This window comes from Lytechinus variegatus, chromosome 12 (assembly GCF_018143015.1).
Source record: "Lytechinus variegatus isolate NC3 chromosome 12, Lvar_3.0, whole genome shotgun sequence".
NCBI classification, from domain to species: Eukaryota; Metazoa; Echinodermata; class Echinoidea; order Temnopleuroida; family Toxopneustidae; genus Lytechinus; species Lytechinus variegatus.
Genome location: NC_054751.1, coordinates 28,722,138 through 28,741,061, shown reverse-complemented (window position 1 = coordinate 28,741,061; position 18,924 = coordinate 28,722,138). Strand labels below are relative to the sequence as shown.

At 38.3% G+C, this 18,924-nt stretch overlaps 1 protein-coding gene across 1 annotated transcript in view; it reads right to left on the bottom strand.

Moving 5' to 3' along the window:
* Positions 1–1,660: 1,660 nt before the first annotated feature.
* LOC121425114 overlaps positions 1,661–18,924 on the bottom strand; it is a gene marked incomplete at its 3' end in the record, with an annotated part of 55,786 nt that continues 38,522 nt past the window's right edge. The window contains exon 13 of the mRNA XM_041621096.1: positions 1,661–8,089. Within this exon, the coding sequence (XP_041477030.1) occupies positions 1,661–8,089 (6,429 nt within the window). The remainder of the gene's footprint in view (positions 8,090–18,924) is intronic.

The window sequence follows — 18,924 nt, the reverse complement described above, 5'->3', positions numbered from 1 at the left end:
AAATCATTTTTTTGCTGAGGTGGACTTGTCCTTTAATTTGAACATTCTTGAAGGACTCAACAGAGATACCTGTACAATTTTTAATGTCTTCAGGAAGTCTAAAACACATTCCAGTAACTCGCTGGTCCAGACCATTTCTGGGCTAAGTCGTAAAATTTTGAGTTTATGAATGGCGAGGGCTAGAATAGCCGCGCAACTCCCAGGCTATTTTGAGGCTGCTTTTATCAGTACCAGATCAACCCCACAATAAAAGAAGAGTAATGAGTAGCGCAGATATGCTGCGGTTACTGAATGCTCGTGGTGCGGACCAAAAAACAATGAGTTAATGAAAACTGTATTTAAGCTTCCATATAAGTTTACCACCGTCACCACCACCACCAAACTGCACAGTAGACCAATAAAAATGACTGCTTGATTTATACATAGTTGACTCATAATGAGTTGATTGTCAATTGTACAAGAACAGTTTGAGTTAATTTGAGTTCTTGAGCTAATGAGCTTACAAATTTACAAGATGATTCTACAAGCTATATTTACAACAAACAAATATCCTTTTGTTCATTTTTTTGGCACATAATCTTTCATACAAATAAGGGAATGAACAAATGAATATACGAAAAATATGAGAACATACATGTAAAGCTTGTTTTAAGACAAAATACAAATCATTGAACATGGTTTTGTGTGTATACCTTTACAAAACATTGCAATATTTCACTGTCGTAATTGAGAAATAAAAACATTCTTACAGTTTTGTTAAAACTTATACATTTCATAGTATGTTTAAGGTGGGTCGGGCAACCTTTTCAATCAGAAATTTTTGTGTTTTACAATTTCGTTGTAAATTATTTATCTGTATAAAAGAACCATTAATAATTGCCAGGACTACATATTCATGTACTTGTTTAACTCACCAGCCAAAATTTGGTACATTGCATTAAAGATTTTTTTTATTACATCAGACCATATGAGAATTTCAGGGGCTCACTTTTAATATTCCAGGGCTCTTTCTGGCATTATGGGGGCAATTTTACCTGAGGCCTGCCCTGAACCCCCATGCAATGTTTCCCCTTCGTACTTGCAGTGGAAACAAGTCATCAACTTTTCTGCCACAAACAAGTAGCTTTCATAATGCATTCCAATCTACAAATTACGAACAGTAGAGAAAATATGTATGTTTTCCAAAAAGAATTAGAGCTGGTTCCCGGGGAACCCTCCCCCCGATCCGCCACTGATCATGCACATATCTATGTCAGGATTCTATATTGATCAATAAACTTATGAATTTTTTATTTGAATTTTTGCAAATAGGAGGGGAACGGAACCAGAATCTGTACATTACCCTTACTCCCTTCATTACATTATCCAATAATATCTTCCATTCTATTCATATCTGAAAAGAACGTTTTTTTACATTTTAATCTAGATCAGAATCAGACTGATCATCGAATTCAGAATCTGGTTCCTCTTCCTCTTCTTCATCAAATTCCTCATCATCTCCCTCATCTTCCCATTCTTTCTCCCCTTCTCCTTCTACTTCACCCTCCTTTTCTTCCTCCCCTTCTTCCTCTTCTTCACCCTCATCTTCCTCTTCCTCCTCCTCTTCTTCCTCTTCCTCCTCTTCTTCTTCCCCTTCCTCTTCTTTCTCCTCCCCTTCTTCCTCTTCCTCCTCTTCTTCTTCCTCTTCCTCTTCTTCTTCTTCCTCTTCTTCTTCCTCTTCTTCTTCCTCTTCTTCATCCTCTTCCTCCTCCTCATCATCATTATAACCAGGTTTCCACTTCTTTCTATCTACTTGAGTTTTCTTTTTATGCTGTCTCTTCGAAGCCACACTCTTTTCATCGCCTTTCTCTATCTTCAGTAAAGCTTTACGGTACAACGCCCGGCAATATGAATCAATGTACACGGTGCACTCAGTTCTGCATGCCTCTTGGTCTGCTTCAGCCACACGATAGGTACGATACGTTGTCTCCAGGACAAACTGGAGAACAAACGGGTCAATGGCTTGGATGGTATGTCTTTTTGAAGTTGCTGCTCTCTTTCCAGAGCAGTTACAATTCATCAAAACATCACTGCTCACATACCTACTCAATAGTCGGCGAGCGAAACAGGCGCGTGTTTTAGCTTCATCGTGCATCTGCCAGAGCTCATGTTGAGGCAATGGTTCACAATACTCTGCACTGTTCATCTCTTCATGCAGATTCTCACCTTCACTAATTCTCCCTGTATCATCTTTTCTGGTCCTCTGAACTCCTGAATCTTCAACATAGGACAATAAATTGCAGTAAGAATTTATATGATGCAAGCATTCTGCCTCGCAGCTGCTCTTGTTAGATCCTTCAATATCAAACACTTTATATGTTGTTTGCAAGATGTATTCAAGTACATCTGGATCAATAGATTGGGCAGACGGAGAAGATTTAGAGGCACGTGCACTTCTCTTTATCTCATCATCATCGAGCACATATGTAAGGACAATTTTTGCGAAGTGTCCCCATGATTTAGCCTTTTTCATTATTCCCTTGATGCTGTCTTTGGATAAAGGTTCCCAAGAACGCTCTCTTTCACTTTGTACTCCTTGGTCTTTTCTGGGTTCTTCCTTACTTAAGCCACTCTTTTTACTTGACTCTGTTCCAGAAATAGTTGAAGCTACAGAATCAAAATCCTTGTTACTTTGAACTTTGTCGTCTCCATCCATAACTCTCTTGACTCCTGTGATTTTCTGTTTAACCGATTCTCTACTTCCGTTCATCCCTTCCCCCGAATCTGTCCTTGAACTGCTCTTTGAGATATCTTTACCACTGTTCTTTCTACTTTGAGATTCCCTATCCTCCTCCGACACACCTTTGTTGTTTTTCAAGATAGCATCACGACTCAAACCCAAATGCTTCTCTGATTCAACTTCATCAAACTGGGCATCATCCCTCTGTTCCACAGAATCTTTCAGGTCCGTACCAGGATCAGTCTTTCGTGTTTCATGCTTCATGAACAGTTCATGGCAGTAGGAGTCGATATGTAAACAGCATTCACGAAGGCATGCTTCCTTCAGAGGATCTTCTATCCGAAAGACTGAATATGTTTTATGAAGGATGAAGTCGAGAATACGCTGATCAATGGGTTTGATTTGGGATCTTCCAAACATGGGTTCTCCATAGCAATTGCTATTCACAAGTACATCCTTACCCAGGAGTTGGGTCAAGAGCTGTACTGCAAAATCTTCCTTTGACTTGACCACCATGCCACTTATCTTAATACTCTCTGCCAAATCATCCCAGTTGTTTACCTTATCATCACCTTTACCCAGTGGTTCATCAATGGTATTTCCTCCATTTTCACCTAGCGCAACCTTTAAGCTTTCGGAACCACTGTCACAGTCTAAACCACTTTGGTCCTCATTGCCATCTGCTGCAGGATCTGTTCCTGCTTTGCATTCCTTGGGATTATCCTCTCCAGACCCATCCTTCGATTTATTTGCTTCTGAGGTCTCTACTCTTCCTAAACTAACTACTTTATCAACTTTCTTTGGATTGAGTATATCACTTATTGGATCATCTTCCATTCTGTAACTGGCTTCAGCTGGATTATACAAAGAAATTGCATCTTCACATCTTCTCTTTGGTGTACTTGCATCAGGATAAATTCCTTGCGTATCCTTCCTCTTAGTCACACTGTTTCCAACCACACTTTTCACAGAATGTTCCTTTGATGATTTTCTAAATAGGTCTCTGCAATAGGCGTTGATGTAAGTGATACAATCGTTGGTGCACTTATGCTTACTGAATCCTTTATTGGAGCCAAATACATCACACGTGATCTCTAGTACATAATCAAGGATGTCTGGATCAATCCGTTGGAGGTTTGGTCTACAGCACATGAAGTCCTCCCAAGACCTCTCTCCTGAGCAGCTGCTATTTAACAAGACATCATCGCTCACAAGCTTTGAAAGGATGCTTTTGGCAAAAGAATCGCTCGTTCCCGCTGTTCTGACAATGGAGCTAATCTCATCATCAGACAACCTTTTCCCAGGCAATAACCTACCATGATCCCTTACATTGTCTTCGCAACTTCCTCCACTTTCTTTCATTTTTCCAGCTCTATCATCTCCGCGTCCATCATCCCCTCCAATAATGCTGATAGTACGTCCAGAATTGATACTGAATTCTTTTTGGTCCTCTGGATTTCTCAGCCATTTAGGCCTATCTGTTGACTTCGCTGAATTCGCAATATCTGCTTCTTTCTGCCTTGTAGGTGTTGAAGGAGGAGGTACTTCTTCAGGACTGCTAGCATGTTTATTCATTGAGTCTATATCTGGTTCTTCTGCCTTCTTATCCTCTTCCGCAGGTCCATTTTTCTTTGATTCTAATACTTTTTTCCTTCTACCTCTTCTCTTCTTTTGTATCTTTCTCTTAGAAGCATTTGTTCCTTCATCAATTGGGTCTGCTTCAGGCTCTTCTGTCTTACATGTATTATCCTCCTCCGCAGGTCCATTTTTCTTTGATTCTGATACCTTTTTTCTTCTACCTCTTCTCTTCTTTCGCATCTTTCTATTAGAAGCATTTGTTCCTTCATTCAGTTTGTCTGCTTCAGGCTCTTCTGTTTTACATATACTATCCTCCTCTGTAGGTCCATCTCTTGTCTCTGATTCTTTCTTTCTTCTGCCTGTTCTCTTCTTTCGCATCTGTTTTTTTACTAGGCTCATACAATAGGAATCAATTCGATCAAGACATTCAAGAGCACAGCCGTTCCTGTTGCATTCTGTAACGTCATACTGGTCACATGTTGTTTCTAAGACATACTTCAGCATCTTTTTATTAATCGATTCGACAGGGGAAATACTGGTACTTTTCCCATGTCTACCATGGCGGATTCTCTTTATCAATTTTTCATCACTTACAAGCTCTTTTAATAAATGAAGCGCAAAGGCCGAGCTTGCCCGTGACCTTCCATGCAACTCAGCGACCCTTTCCTTTGACAAAGGCTTCCAAGTTTTCTGTATTGGCTGCTTCCTGAACCTCTCCTTTTTCTTAATATCCCTTGTTCTCAACTCTCCTTTTGGAATTGGCTCTTCAGCTCTTATTCCACGCTTTAAGCCCATACCTCTACCTCGTTTTCTCCTCCCAACCTTCTTCACCTCCTCTGTGCTTTTACTCTTCTTCTCTGTTTCATCTGCAAAATCCATACTTTCTTTCTGATTGGTATCTTTTGTATCTGTAGCACCTAAATCAACACCCTTCTTGTCTTTTTCATCACCGCATCCCACAACTTCTCTCTTCTTTTCCTCTCTAGGTGCATCCCCTAAATCAATACTTTTCATAACCGCATCACCAGTGAAATCCGTTCTTTCTTTTGAATTATTATTATCACTTGTCTTTTGTACCGCATGCTTTGCCAACCTTTCCATTATCTGAGTACTCCTGGCTCTTAATACTCGTTTCGGAATCTGCTCTTCAGCTTTTCTTCCGTGCTTTAAACTGATACCTCTAGGCCTACCACGTTTCCTCCTTCCAAACTTCTTCATCCTATCCAGTTTTCTACTCTCATCTTCTTGTACAGAACTCTTGGCAATTTCCTTCCTCTCTGTATCATCTGTGCAATCCATGCTTTCTTTATGGCTTTTATCTTCTGTATCTGCATCCCTGTAATCTAAACTCTTATCAGTATCATCTACGCAATCCATTTTTTCCGTCTGGTTTTTATCCTCTGTATCCGCATCCCCTTCAAGTAAATCAATAATCTTTCTAATGGTTGTGTCCATTGTGCAGTCCATGCCTTTACTCTCCTCATCATTTGTATGCCTATCCTCTAAATCACTGCCCTTCCTCTCTGAACCTGTGCATTCTCTCCCATTATCATCCCGAGTACCTTTGTCCCCAGAATCAATTCCTATTGTCTCTGGATCTACCGTTTCCCTCGCATTCTCATCATCTGCATATTCATTCTCTAAATCACTATCTTTCCTCACTGCATCAGCTGTGCAGTCCATGTTTTCTGTCTCGTTTGTATCTTTCATATGTGCATCCTCCAAATCAATGCCTTTCTCTTGTGTCTCCACACCTTTCTCATTGTTATCCTCTGTATCCACTATATCACTGCCCTTTCTCTCTGAATCTATGCTTCCTTCCACACTATTATCCCATGTAGTGGTATCCCCTAAATCACTGCCCTTCATCGCTGTGTCACCTGTGGAATCCATGCTATCTCTCTGATTCTCCTTTATAACAGTCAATCTATCCTCAATGTCAATGCCCTTCATCTCTGAGACCGTACTTTCTCCCCCGTTATTATCCTCTGTCTCTGGGTATGTATCCCCCAAAATAACATCCTTCGGAGCTGTGTCGCCCGAGCAGACCATGCTCTCACTCTCATTCTGGTCTTCTCTACATGCCTCCCCTAAATCATCGCCCTTCACATCTGTATCACCTGTGCAATCCATGTTTTCTTTCCCATTCACATCTTCAGTATATCTATCCTCTAACCCACTGCCATTCCTCTCTGAATCTAAGCATTCTCTCTGATTATCAATATTTGTACTGGTATCCTCTAAATCAGTAGACTTTGTCTCTGAATTTATTCCTTCTATCAAACTATTATCCACTGTATCACTATCTCCTTCATCACTGTCCTTCTTGTCTGTGTCCATGCTTTCGCTCCCATTCTTGTCCCCAGAATCAGTATCCCCTATATGGCAGTCTTTTTCCTGAGCATCTGTGAAATGCAAGCTTTCTATCTCGGTGTCATCATCTGTATCTCTATCCCACAAATCACTGCTCTTTGTCACTGTATCAATTGTGATATCCAGTCTTTCCTTCCCTTTCTTAAGCACACTTTCAGTTTCTTCTACACTGACGCTCCCTCTCTCTGCGCAAGATGTAAAAGTGGTACTGTCTTGCGGACTGTTATCCTTTATATCTGTATCCTCTAAATCACCGCCCTTCATATCAACGCTTATTCTCCCAAGGTCATCCCCTGTAAAGGTATCCTCTGAATCACTGCCGTTCCTCTCAGCATTGATGATTTCTCTCTCAATGTTATCCTCTGTATCTATATTACCTAAATCAATGCCCTTCATATGTGAATCCATGCTTTCTCCTCCATTGCTATCCTCTGTATCTGTATCTCCTAAATCACCGCCCTTTCTCTCTGCATCAATGCTTTCTCTATCATTATCATCATCTGTATCCGTATCCACTAATTCAAAGCCCTTCATTTCTGAATCCACCCTTTCGCTCGCTATATTACCCCCTGAATCGGCATCACATGTATTACTTCTATTCCTCTCTGCATCAATGCTTTCCCTCTCATCATAATCCTCAGGAACCGTATCCCCAGAATCAATGTCCTTCGTCTGTGAATCAACGCTTTCTATCCCGCTGTTGTCTTCTGTATCAGTATCCTCTAAATCAATGTCCTTCATCTCTAAATCGACGCTTTCGCTCATTTCATCATCCTCCATATTTACATTCCCCAAATTATTCCCAAGTAGCACTCTTATTATTTGGTCATCTGGTACCCTATCTGCTTCCACCTCCCCTCCTACTTCAATTCCGTCACTTGCTTTCGCTAATCTTCTACTCTCACCAACTTCTGCATCCAAGCTTTCTACCCTATCCCCACCCTTATCTGCATCCTCTAGAGAATTGCCATGAAACACACTTGTCTTTGGCTCATCTAACATGAACCTGTCTGCTCCCATCCCCCCTTCATCAATGTCACCCTCTGTTCCTTTCTCTCTATTTCCCGCCCCATCCTTCTTTCCTATCAGTTCTTCCAACATTCCCTTCATTGTTTTCATTTCCAATCTCATCATCTTGACATCGATCATCATACTGGAGAATGCCCTGAGACTGTCAGCAATGTCCTGGAAGAATTCGGCAGACGGCACAGCATCCCGATTGACCAGCAACGTCTTCTGTCGCTTCAGGTCCCGTTCCTTCTCTTTCTCGATCTCCTTCAGCACGGCTTGAAGTTCCTCCAGGCAGGCTCTGTTGACATCCTTATGGTCATCCTCCATTTTCTTCCTTCTCTCCATTTTAGAACTTTGTGCTCCTTCCATTTGCATAGAGTCCACCAATGATGTACCAGGTTTCAATTCCTACAATATACAAAAAAAAGACATGGGTTAGGATTGCCAAAAACACTCTTTGATATTCAGATTTTAAAATTTGACTAAGGATGTACTGGTTTCTTTCCTCACTACATCAACATAGCAAAGTAAATCATTTAAGCCTAATCTATTCTGTCCATGATTTCAACCAGATCCACAGAGATCAACTGGACATTTTTTTCCATAGGACTTTCATACATGAAAAGGTATCACAAAACAACATAGTTTGTCATTGCTTCGGCATACTGAGTCAAACAAATGATTTCAAAGACATTACGCAAGGAGAGGGAATACAAATCAATTCATAACTTCCAAGAAACACAACACTCCTCTCATGAAAGAGAGAGAATTTCATGAAACAAAACAGCCAGTGCAAATCACCCGACTATTTGTTGCATGAAATACTCTCCAATCATTCATTCCATATCATGTTTGTTCAGCAAATGAAGACAAAGAATAAAAGAAGAACATGAAGGAGATAGAATGCCATTTGACCGTCAATCAGAGGTACTTTATTCACTCCTTTGCTCAATCATGACATTGCTCTCTTTACTATTTCCTCAATTTCATAACCATTAGAATAATTCAAGCAATAATTTATCAAGTACATATTTAACATAAGATGCCAAGACAAAGTAAATGACATTCTCTCAGTACAAGGCAACAATATTTTTTCTTTAAAATGGCAATGTTGCTGAGAGTTACATATAATTCTGACATGAAAAATATTGGTCATCTTTGGCATATTGTAGTGGCTTCATTATGACCATTTTCTATGAAGGGGAGGAATTTACATGACGACATAACATCATTACTTTTTTAGGGGAATATCAAAAGATGTTTTCATCCTTTGTTACATTTGCTTCCAAATGATATGAAACCAACTTTGGTGGTGAATGATCTTTTTTATGTATTTAATGTTTACCAGGTGGAACATGTGTGGATCTCGTATCTGAAGCATCAGCCATGCAGTCTGCCTATCCTACTGAAAGAAAAGCATATAACGTTGAAGAACCTGTCTATGGCGTGTCAAGAGTTTGGATAAAATGTAGATACCACTACCAGAGAGCTGAAATGAAAAAAAAATGGCATATGAATGATCATTTCAAGAACAAATACTTCTGCTAAATATTCATCAACATATTAGTCGAGGGAAATTGTTCGTTACAAGAAAAACTCCTTTCTTCAAGAGTTGAGTTTGCATTAGGTCTACAAGGTAACTTGAAGAATGTAAAGTTTCCAAGTAAGTGGTAAGGTAATCAAGTTAATCATGTATGAAAGAAATTCAATTCCTGACTAATCAATTTGGGGGGGACATGGAATGTTCTTATGTGAAAAATGTTGAAATGTAAAACAAAGTTTAAATCAAGCATGGTAATCTAACCAGCCCAGAGTTCGTAGTTCAAATAAATCAACATTGTAGCTGTTTGATATATTGTACAACTAAGATGCCTTTTGACCATAAAACTTGGATACAGATTCACTTATAAAGGAAAGGTGTCAATATCCAGGCAATGCACCATGCACCAAGATATTAAATGAATGAAACCTACAGAAATTCACCTGTCTCCCATTAACTTTCTCTGTCTTGCAAAATATCAACAGCTATTAAGCTCAAGTATATTTACAGTGAGCAATAAAGATAATGTTTTAAAAAACAAGGCTCATTTTTTCATACTGCCATAACCAGGTCAAGTTTAGTAAATGATGCATTCATCATAACCTTCCTAACAGTAAAAAAAATACATAGATAAAAATACCGACACAATAAAAAAAAGTTGGTAAATGTAACTTTGGGAAATCAAGACTGAAACCTAAAGATCACCAAGAGAGGAAGCCATTGGAAAAGCAGCACCTATGTCTTACTTCCAGACGTTAACGAAAATAAAGACAATGATGATAATAATGAAAACAAAAAAGTATGACAAGCTCACCTTTTAATCTGCAGCCAAGAGACGTTTTCCTTCAAATCGTCCAGCGTTTGCAGTTCGAAGACACCATAGCACAAGGCACACCCTTCTAATCTCTTCTTCTTATTGACAATGTTTGCTATTTATATTCCATATTAATGGTACATGTATACCAACAAATTTTTTTGCAGTCGCATCATGTATTGGGCAGCAGGATTTACCGGTAGTCACTTTGTATGCATTAATCGCCAGTTTCACAATCATAATCATTTCAATAGTTTCTCCATCATCTGCATTCAAAGAATAAGGGTACACTCATGATTGCCTTCTCCACACGACACACATAACTTGTGTTTGACTAAAATTATGAAGATATGCATGCACATAGACACTTACTCTAAAGGGGAAAAAAGGCTTCTTAAAGGACAAGTCCACCCCAACGAAAAGTTGATTTGAAAAAAAGGGAGAAAAATTCAAAAAGCAAAACACTGAAAATTTCATCAAAATCAGATTTAAAATAAGAAAGTTATGACATTTTAAAGTTTTGCTTCATTCCACAAACAGTTAGATGCACATCACGGTCAGTATGCAAATTGGCAGACTGATGACGTCACCCACTCACTATTTCTTTTGTATTTTATCAAATAAAATATGAAATATTCTAATTTTCGCCTTCTTGACAAGTGAAACAAAGTTTTATTTCTCCTGAACATGTGGAATTACCATTATTAACAGTTTATGGTTAAGTTGATTTGGTCCTTATTGTCAAATCTGTAAAAATTGAAATATTGTATTATTGAAACAATAAAAAGCAAAAGAAATAGTGAGTGATGGACATAATCGACTCCCTCATTTGCATATCGCAGAGTTGTGCATTGAACTGTTTTGTGAAAAACAAGCGAAACTTAAAAATGTCCTAACTTTATTTTACATCCGATTTCGATGAAATTTGCAGCGTTATGTTTGTTTGATTTTTCTCTATCGATTCAAATCAACAATTTTCTGGGGTAGACTTGACCTTTAAAGAGTAAAGTTAAATGTAGAAGACTATCATTTCACCAAAAGTAGGTCACAGTTTCGACATCATGAACAAAATTTATTATCAATAATCAATTTAAAAAACTTTTGACAGTTTCAGACACTTCCCCATCCAGTTCCAGACACTTCTATACTAAAAATCTGGTACAAGTTTCAAGACTCAAACATTGTAAAAGCTGAAATTCTCTTCCTTGACCGTATCAAATGAAACAATTTCAAGAGTTTGTACCAGTACCTAATAAGCTGCAATTGGTAGTTTACAAAGCGTGACTTTGGGAGAGTTATTCAATGTTACAAAATGATGATAATACAGCTTCATAAAAAAAATGCCTGAGCTTACAATTTGTAATAAACATTCAACTGACTTCAATTCTCTATAAAAGCCATTGTAAAAAAAAATATTCAATCCCCAATATTTGGCATTTAACCCTATCTCAACGATTTGTGCAATATTTTCGCTGCGCAAAATTTTTGACCCACTGACTTTTTACTTTCAAGGACTGCACATCTTTTGAGACCAAAATTGCAACACCCAGGTACGCGGTTCCAAAATTACGCACAATTTTCTAAGAGCATGTCAGATCAAAAATCGCTCTAAATTGTGATTTTGTGTACAGTCAATGTACATTGTAAATTGTGTTTTCAACCAAAAATCATAAATTCATGATTATTTTAGTTTTGCTGGTCTAAATGGATTTATTTCATGCTTTTTATGATTGACCTCCAAAGAGTCCCCGACAAAGTTCATCACAAAAACCAATGAAAAACAAAAAGTCAAAATAACAAAAATATATATAAGAAAGTGCAAAATACAATACAAAACATAAGAAATTGATCTGATATATGCTTCACGTACATTTGCTAAGGATACCACAAAGCGTTTCTATACTAAAAAATTAGAACATTTGGAGCTTTATTTGGGGAATACGAGTATATCTTGCATACTAATTAGGCATAAATTAGCATAATCAATTAAGAGCAATTTGGATGAAATCAATTAATAAATGTAGAAGTTTGTAGATTATCTGCAAATTGAGATAATGCCTTTGATTAAAGCTCAAAGGAAGGAATCGGTTTGTTTCTGTTGTGTTGAAGTGACATACTGAATTACTGATGCAAGTTTTTGTCAAAAAAGAAAAAAAAAATCTACCTCATTTGCATATTATGCAAATAAGCATCCCTATATGGAAATATGTCAAGGTATTGTGATTTTTCTCTCATTAACTGCTTGAAAATTTCATTAATGTTGAAATTTACATTCTGCTATCACTAAGGACATTGAATACATTTGTATTCAGCTAAGTGTCTGTAGTGCAATTTGCATATTATGCAAATACAAGGCAAACACGATTTTGTGTCTCGCCCACTTGTGAAAGTAACCAGAAATATTGTGATTTACAAGAGCACGAAAGAGAATTGTACCATAAAATAACTTGAATGGAATAACATTTGTCATAAGAGTCTTGCATGTAAAATTTAATGTTGACCTCAAAATGACCTTTGACCTTTAATACCATGTGACATCTGACCGTGCCACGATATGCAGGTCTCCTAAGTACATCTACAACCCAAGTTTGAATGAAAAAAAGAACGGTTGCAGAGTTATGTGTCATAAGAGTCTTGCACATAAACTTCAATGTTGACCTAAAAATGACCTTTGACCTAATACCATGTGACCTCTGAAAGCACCATGACATGCAGGTCTCCTAAGTACATCTACAACCCAAGTTTGGTTAAAAAGTGACTTACGGTTGTGGAGTTATATATGTCACAAGAGTCTTGCATGTAAACTTTATCACTGACCTGAAAATGACCTTTGACCTTACCATGTGACCTCCGACTGCAGTATAACATGCAGGTCCCCCAAGTCCATCTACCATCCATGTTTGGTTGAAAAGCAACTTACTGTTGCAGAGTTAGGTGTCATAAGAGAGTCTTGCATGTAAACTTTAACGTTGACCTGAAAATGACCTTTGACCTTACCGTATGACCTCCCACTGCAGCATAACATGCAGGTCCCCCAAGTCCATCTACCATCCAAGTTTGGTTGAAAAGAGACTTACGGTTGTGGAGTTATGTGTCATTAGATTTGTGACGGACGGACGACATTTGGATCCCTAAGTCTCGCCTTCACCTCTGGTGGGCGAGACAAAAATTGGTACAAAATGACTTGCAGATGACCACACCTTTCTAGCATTTCTTCACTTGCCTAAAATGAAGGTTTGATTTCTTCCTCATTGTCACTCTGTTTTTCAGAATCTTTCTTTAATATCTTTAGATAGCAAAAGATTCCGCTTATATCGCCGCATACGTGAACGTTTAAGGTTTCTATTTTGAGTATCAATCCCTATTATACAGCGCTTCCAAATATTTGTCTTCTCCTCTGGTTTCACAGGGCACATGTCAAAAACTGCTTCATAGACTGCAGCCATACGTTTTGGATCCATCTTTTCTGAGTTACGGCCACTTACATTCTTGTCAATCCTTTCCTCATCCATAAAAAGCATATTAACCAATCTTCTGGCAATGTTCCTATGATTTGGCACAAGTGGAAGCAACAACTTCTTGACATTGTCTGTAACACGCAAAACTTTCTCCCCTGAAGGTAATATTGACTCCTGCAAATGCTCCTCGATTTCAGCACTTGAACTGCATTTTTTGTTCCTTTGTCTAAAATGGAAACGGTCACGTAGTTTTCTTGACTCATCATTGATTGCTGTCATGCATCTTTTCCAAACCTTTAACTTTGATGATTCATCTGTAGGGCACAGTTCAAAAACAACTTCTTTGATTGCAACCATTCTTTCTACATCCATCTCTGACCCCATGTATCCAGTAACGTCAGTTTCCATCCTCTCAGAATCTGTAAAAAGAGCATCTGCAAGTTTCCTTGCAATGAGAAGGCTGTTTGGTGCAAATGGAAGGACTGAACTCTTTAAACCTTCACTCACATAAACAGCCTGTGAAGCTTGAGAGACATCATTGGCAACATTCAACAAGAATATGGAAGTTTCCCCCTTGGAACAAGGTTTCTGATTTTCAGGCAGCTCACAAGAATTATATTCTTTCATATCTGTTCCAGTTTCTTCAACATCACTTGCGTTATTCTCACTCAATTCTGTATTGTTCATACTGGATGGTGGGGGATGTTTGTCCTTGACATCGACATCTGATTGTCCTGCAGAATGCTCAAGGAGTGACAGAATTGTCTTACAGCCATTAGGAGACTGATCACCAGACTTGGAACAAGGACCAGGTTCCTCTACGGCATTATTGTTTTCTCCAAAATCAGTTACTTCTTCCTCTGACATATCTTCATCTTCCATACTGAATGTTTGTAATCCTGTGACAGACTTGTCATCATCTTCTTCAATTGCTGTCGCAAATTTTTCCAGCTCACAGCAATCCTGATCATCCAGAACAGCAACATTGGTATCATGCTCACGGTGAGACATTATCGTCTTAGAGCCATTAAGAGACTGATCAACAGACTTGGAACAAGAAGCAGGTTCCTCTACATCATTCTCGTACTCTCCAGAATCAGTTACTTCTTCCTCTGACATATCTTCATCTTCCATGCTAGATGTTTGTAATCCTGTGACAGAATGGTCATCGTCTTCTTCAATTGCTGTTGTAAATTCTTCCAGCTCACAGCAATCCTGATCATCCAGAACAGCAACATTGGTATTAACATGTGATGTAACATTTGATGTCATTGATGTGCCACACTTACGGAGTTTGGTCATCTGCCCTTGGATCTCAGCTTTCTGACCGACATCCATTTCTTGTATAGGTGTGCTGGCTATATGTTGCTCAACCTCTTGCTTGCCACAAAGAGTCTTTATCACAAACTGCTTCCAATCTCTCAGCTCTTTAATTTCTTTCTTATATTCTTGGATCTCAGTTTTATACCCCTCAATCTCTTTTTCATAAGCTTCAATCTCCTTTGGATATTCCTGGATCTGGTCCTGACCATCCCAGCTGGATGCAGTAGATGACATAGATGCTTGGATCTCACTTGCACAGCTTTTAGTCTCTGATGCAGGTCCCTTTGTCTTTTGATGACATTCTCTGCTGGAAGCGGATCTAATCTTTGCTTTAAGGTTTATGATGTCCTTCCTGTTTTGCTTGACCATCTCAAGCAGCTGATGATATTCCCCAGCAGGGACAATCACCACAGGAGTAGAATGAACTGTGACAGAAGGCTCCTTGGGCAAGCGATGGTCAAGAGAGAGGAAGCTGTGCTGTTGGATGTATTGTGTATTTCTTGGAGCATATGACTCAATATTATTATGGCCTTCATGTACACTCCTGGTAGCAGGTAACTTCAAAGCGGATGGTTGCCATGTATCTTTGCTTTTGTCAGTGTGAGTTTGACTTTCTCCCTGAGAGTTTTTGGTGTCAACGCTTTGGCTACAATGGCTAGTAGACAGAGTATCCTCAGAGGGTACTTCTTGTGTCTGAGTGTGTCCATTACCAACATCTTGGCTTTCATCTCGGTGACAGGGTTCCATGCCAAAGCCAACAGAAGACTCAATCCAAGAAGATTGGCAAGAAGGCTGAATCAAAGACAGAAACGGAGAGGCCTGTAAGTATACGTACATTCACGATTCATCGCAACGTATCACAGGACTGAATTCTCTTATGGACAGAGTGATCATTGGTCTGCCCTCTCAGTTCGCCAAGAAGGCAAAGGTAATTTCTTGAGAAATAACCTTAGAACTATTCTCTGTAATATTTGAATTGTGAGGAAATTGAGGTTGCACCAAAGGCAATCCTAGGGTTGACATACATGTAAGCCCTGCATCAGAACAATACGATAATCAGGCATTAAGTTTTTTTTCTGTTATTGGTATAAAAACAATATTTTTAAAAGATTGTAAAAAAACAATTTAACAATGATTTATACATAAGCACTTGTCCGATTGCCCGGGGCAATTAAAACTCAGAGTCGGACAAGTGTTATGAAGTAAAGACCAAAACTACTTGCCCGATTCGGGCAAGCAAAATTCTCACAGTAGAATGAACAAAATTAGGGTCAAGATAAGATATTGACCCTAATTTTTGGTCATGGCAGGCAATATAATTTAATCACATTGGAAAAAGAGATGCAATAACAAGGTAGATCAGTTCATGTCAAAAGAGAGAAAACGGTCAATGGTTTAAATGACGGGAAAACTTCCCTTTGAAGAGGAAAAACTTTTTTTTCATGGATTTTTTTCGGGCAAGTGAAATAGATTTTGGGGCAAGTACATTCCAACCATTCAAAAATTTATATGCCCGATCGGGCAAGTGCTTCTTAAAAAATTATGTAGCACCCTGGATATTCAGGGAAACAATGATCACATTGTGAAACTAGTTGAAGGGAGACCATGTATGTGTTTTAATCACAGCTTGCTATGAATTTCCATATAATTCCTTCCCATAAGGACTTGTGGTAGGCGAACAATGAAGGCACACCATAAAGAACCATTCCCAGCCTCAATTCACGCTCTTCAAAGATGAACTTAGTTTCACAAAGACTAATAGAGCCCAGCCTTTCGAAATAGCAACTGTGATTTTTGTTGTGAATATATGCAATATCAGATATCAGTCAGTTTTCCTCTTTTCTTCAGATTTTTATACTTTCAATTATTTGGTATTCACAGGTTTCAAATCTTGACATCATAGTCACAACACCATCATCATCAACACAATCAGCAGTAATATCTCATATTCAACATCAAATTTTAACTTTCACAATCAGCATCACTACAAAGAACAAGATAGTCAATACTCATCTGCAGTCAGACATTCTTATCCCTAAGAACGTCCCTTTTTGGCAGAAGAATTAATACTGAAAATGTGCTCTTTGGAAATAGAATAAAATTCTCAGAGCCAGTAATCCAAACTGTTGCAATCAAGCAGCAATTTAGTTCCATCTCATAACATGACAGTTATAGAGGAGATATTGAATACTACAGTTCTTTGACATACTACCAATGTCCTTAAGTCTCGTGTCCAGGTTGCCCAACTTGCTTTAGAGTTTGTGAAGATCTGTAATTTGAGATATTTTTTATGCCCTTGATGAAAGTTCACAGGAAGGAATCAGTTTGTTACTGTTGTGTTGAAGTGCCATATCGATGCACTTTTTAAAGTGCCGACAGAACGCTGTCTAATGTACTAAGATCACCTGCAGCTCAGAAGAATGTGTCATAGATTTAAAAAGAAATTGAATCTACTCAGAACCATTTGAAAGATGAAATACTAGGAAGATAGCTCCCTCGTGCAGACATACTACACAAATGGCAGCACCTTTTCAAATTACCATAAGCATGCCGCATAATATTATGCACGCTGCATCTAAATTTCTGTATTACTACAAAGTCGTAAACTATAACTGAGTGAAGTCCGAATTGAGTTGATTACAATTTAACTTTTCAAAAATGGTGAAAGGGGTGTTCATTGAAAGCAATACACATGATATACAGCAGAAAATATTCTGAAGCAAAACATTTATTCAAACAAGATAAACACAACAGGAAAATTTTAATAATAGTTGAAAAACTAGAAACTTTTACCCAAACATCATTCCATATACAGTACCATTGTAATTAAAAATATATAGAGTATGACAAATTTGAATACATACAATGATACATGCACAAATGGAAAAAAAAAAAAACTATTAGTCAAACACAGCAAATCTTGAATATTTTTGTCAAGATCATGTTTGACATTATCTAAACCAGTGCAACAATGCAAGTAAATTTCACTCACTCTCACATAATGGCCAATATTGGATATTCCTTATACATGTAAATGTATAAGCTACATGTGGAAAATATGAACATTCAGATGAGTAAGAAAAAGGCAATTTAAAGTATGCCATACAACGTCACCATCACCATTATTCACTAGTACAACTATAGTCGCCTTCAGGGCTGATGGCCATCCTCATTAAAGGAAGATTGTGTTTTCATGGAGAATTAGAGTGGTGCTGCACCAGCCCGAGTTTGCTCAATCTCAAGATTTTAGCCCGATCGGCACTCTTCACGATCAGTCTCGTGATTCAAGAAACCCCATCTCCACCACGCAAGAAGAGCAATTCGTGCTTGAGAGGCATTGCTGCATAATGGTCTAACGCCATGAATAAGTAATCCCGAGTCAAATTTCGAATGCTTCTGCATATCTGTGAATTAGCGGGATAATTTGGAAATAGCGTGCTATTTTGCAAATAATCCTAGGTGGACTTAGGATTGCAATCTCAAGATTCATCCAGTGAACTATCACGATGATTGTGTCTCTATTACAAATTGTTCAGATCAGGATTATTTCCCGGATCGGAAATAACAAGATTATTTGAAAACTCCGGCTGGTGCAGACGGCCCTTAATACCCCTTTCATAAACCAAATTATGCGGCTAATAGCAGCATAATTTGGTCGTAAAATTGGAGGAGGACCAGAGTTATCTGCATTATTTTGATGCTATATGTCTATTAGAAACCAACTATCCTATTTGGTTATGTTATGACAGTATTCTTTGATAACAATCTAGTCTTTATGTTAACAACTTCACTCACTATCAATCACTCTCTATCCCCATTTCTTTCTATGTCTCAGTCTTTGCCTCTGTCTCTCCCTCTCTTTCTTTCTCTCTCTAGCCTCAGAAGACACAATGAGCCATCAATGACAAAGTCTCTATGATCACATTCACACCCTCAAACACACACACTCTCTCTCTCTCTCTGTTATCTGCAGTATTCAATATCAATTACAAGATATGGATATACATGTAATACACAGACGTATCAGACAATGCTCAGATATCTTCCCCCCCCCTTTCAGATTAAAGTTAACGAAAGCAGTTGCATTCAATATGTGCAATGCACACTC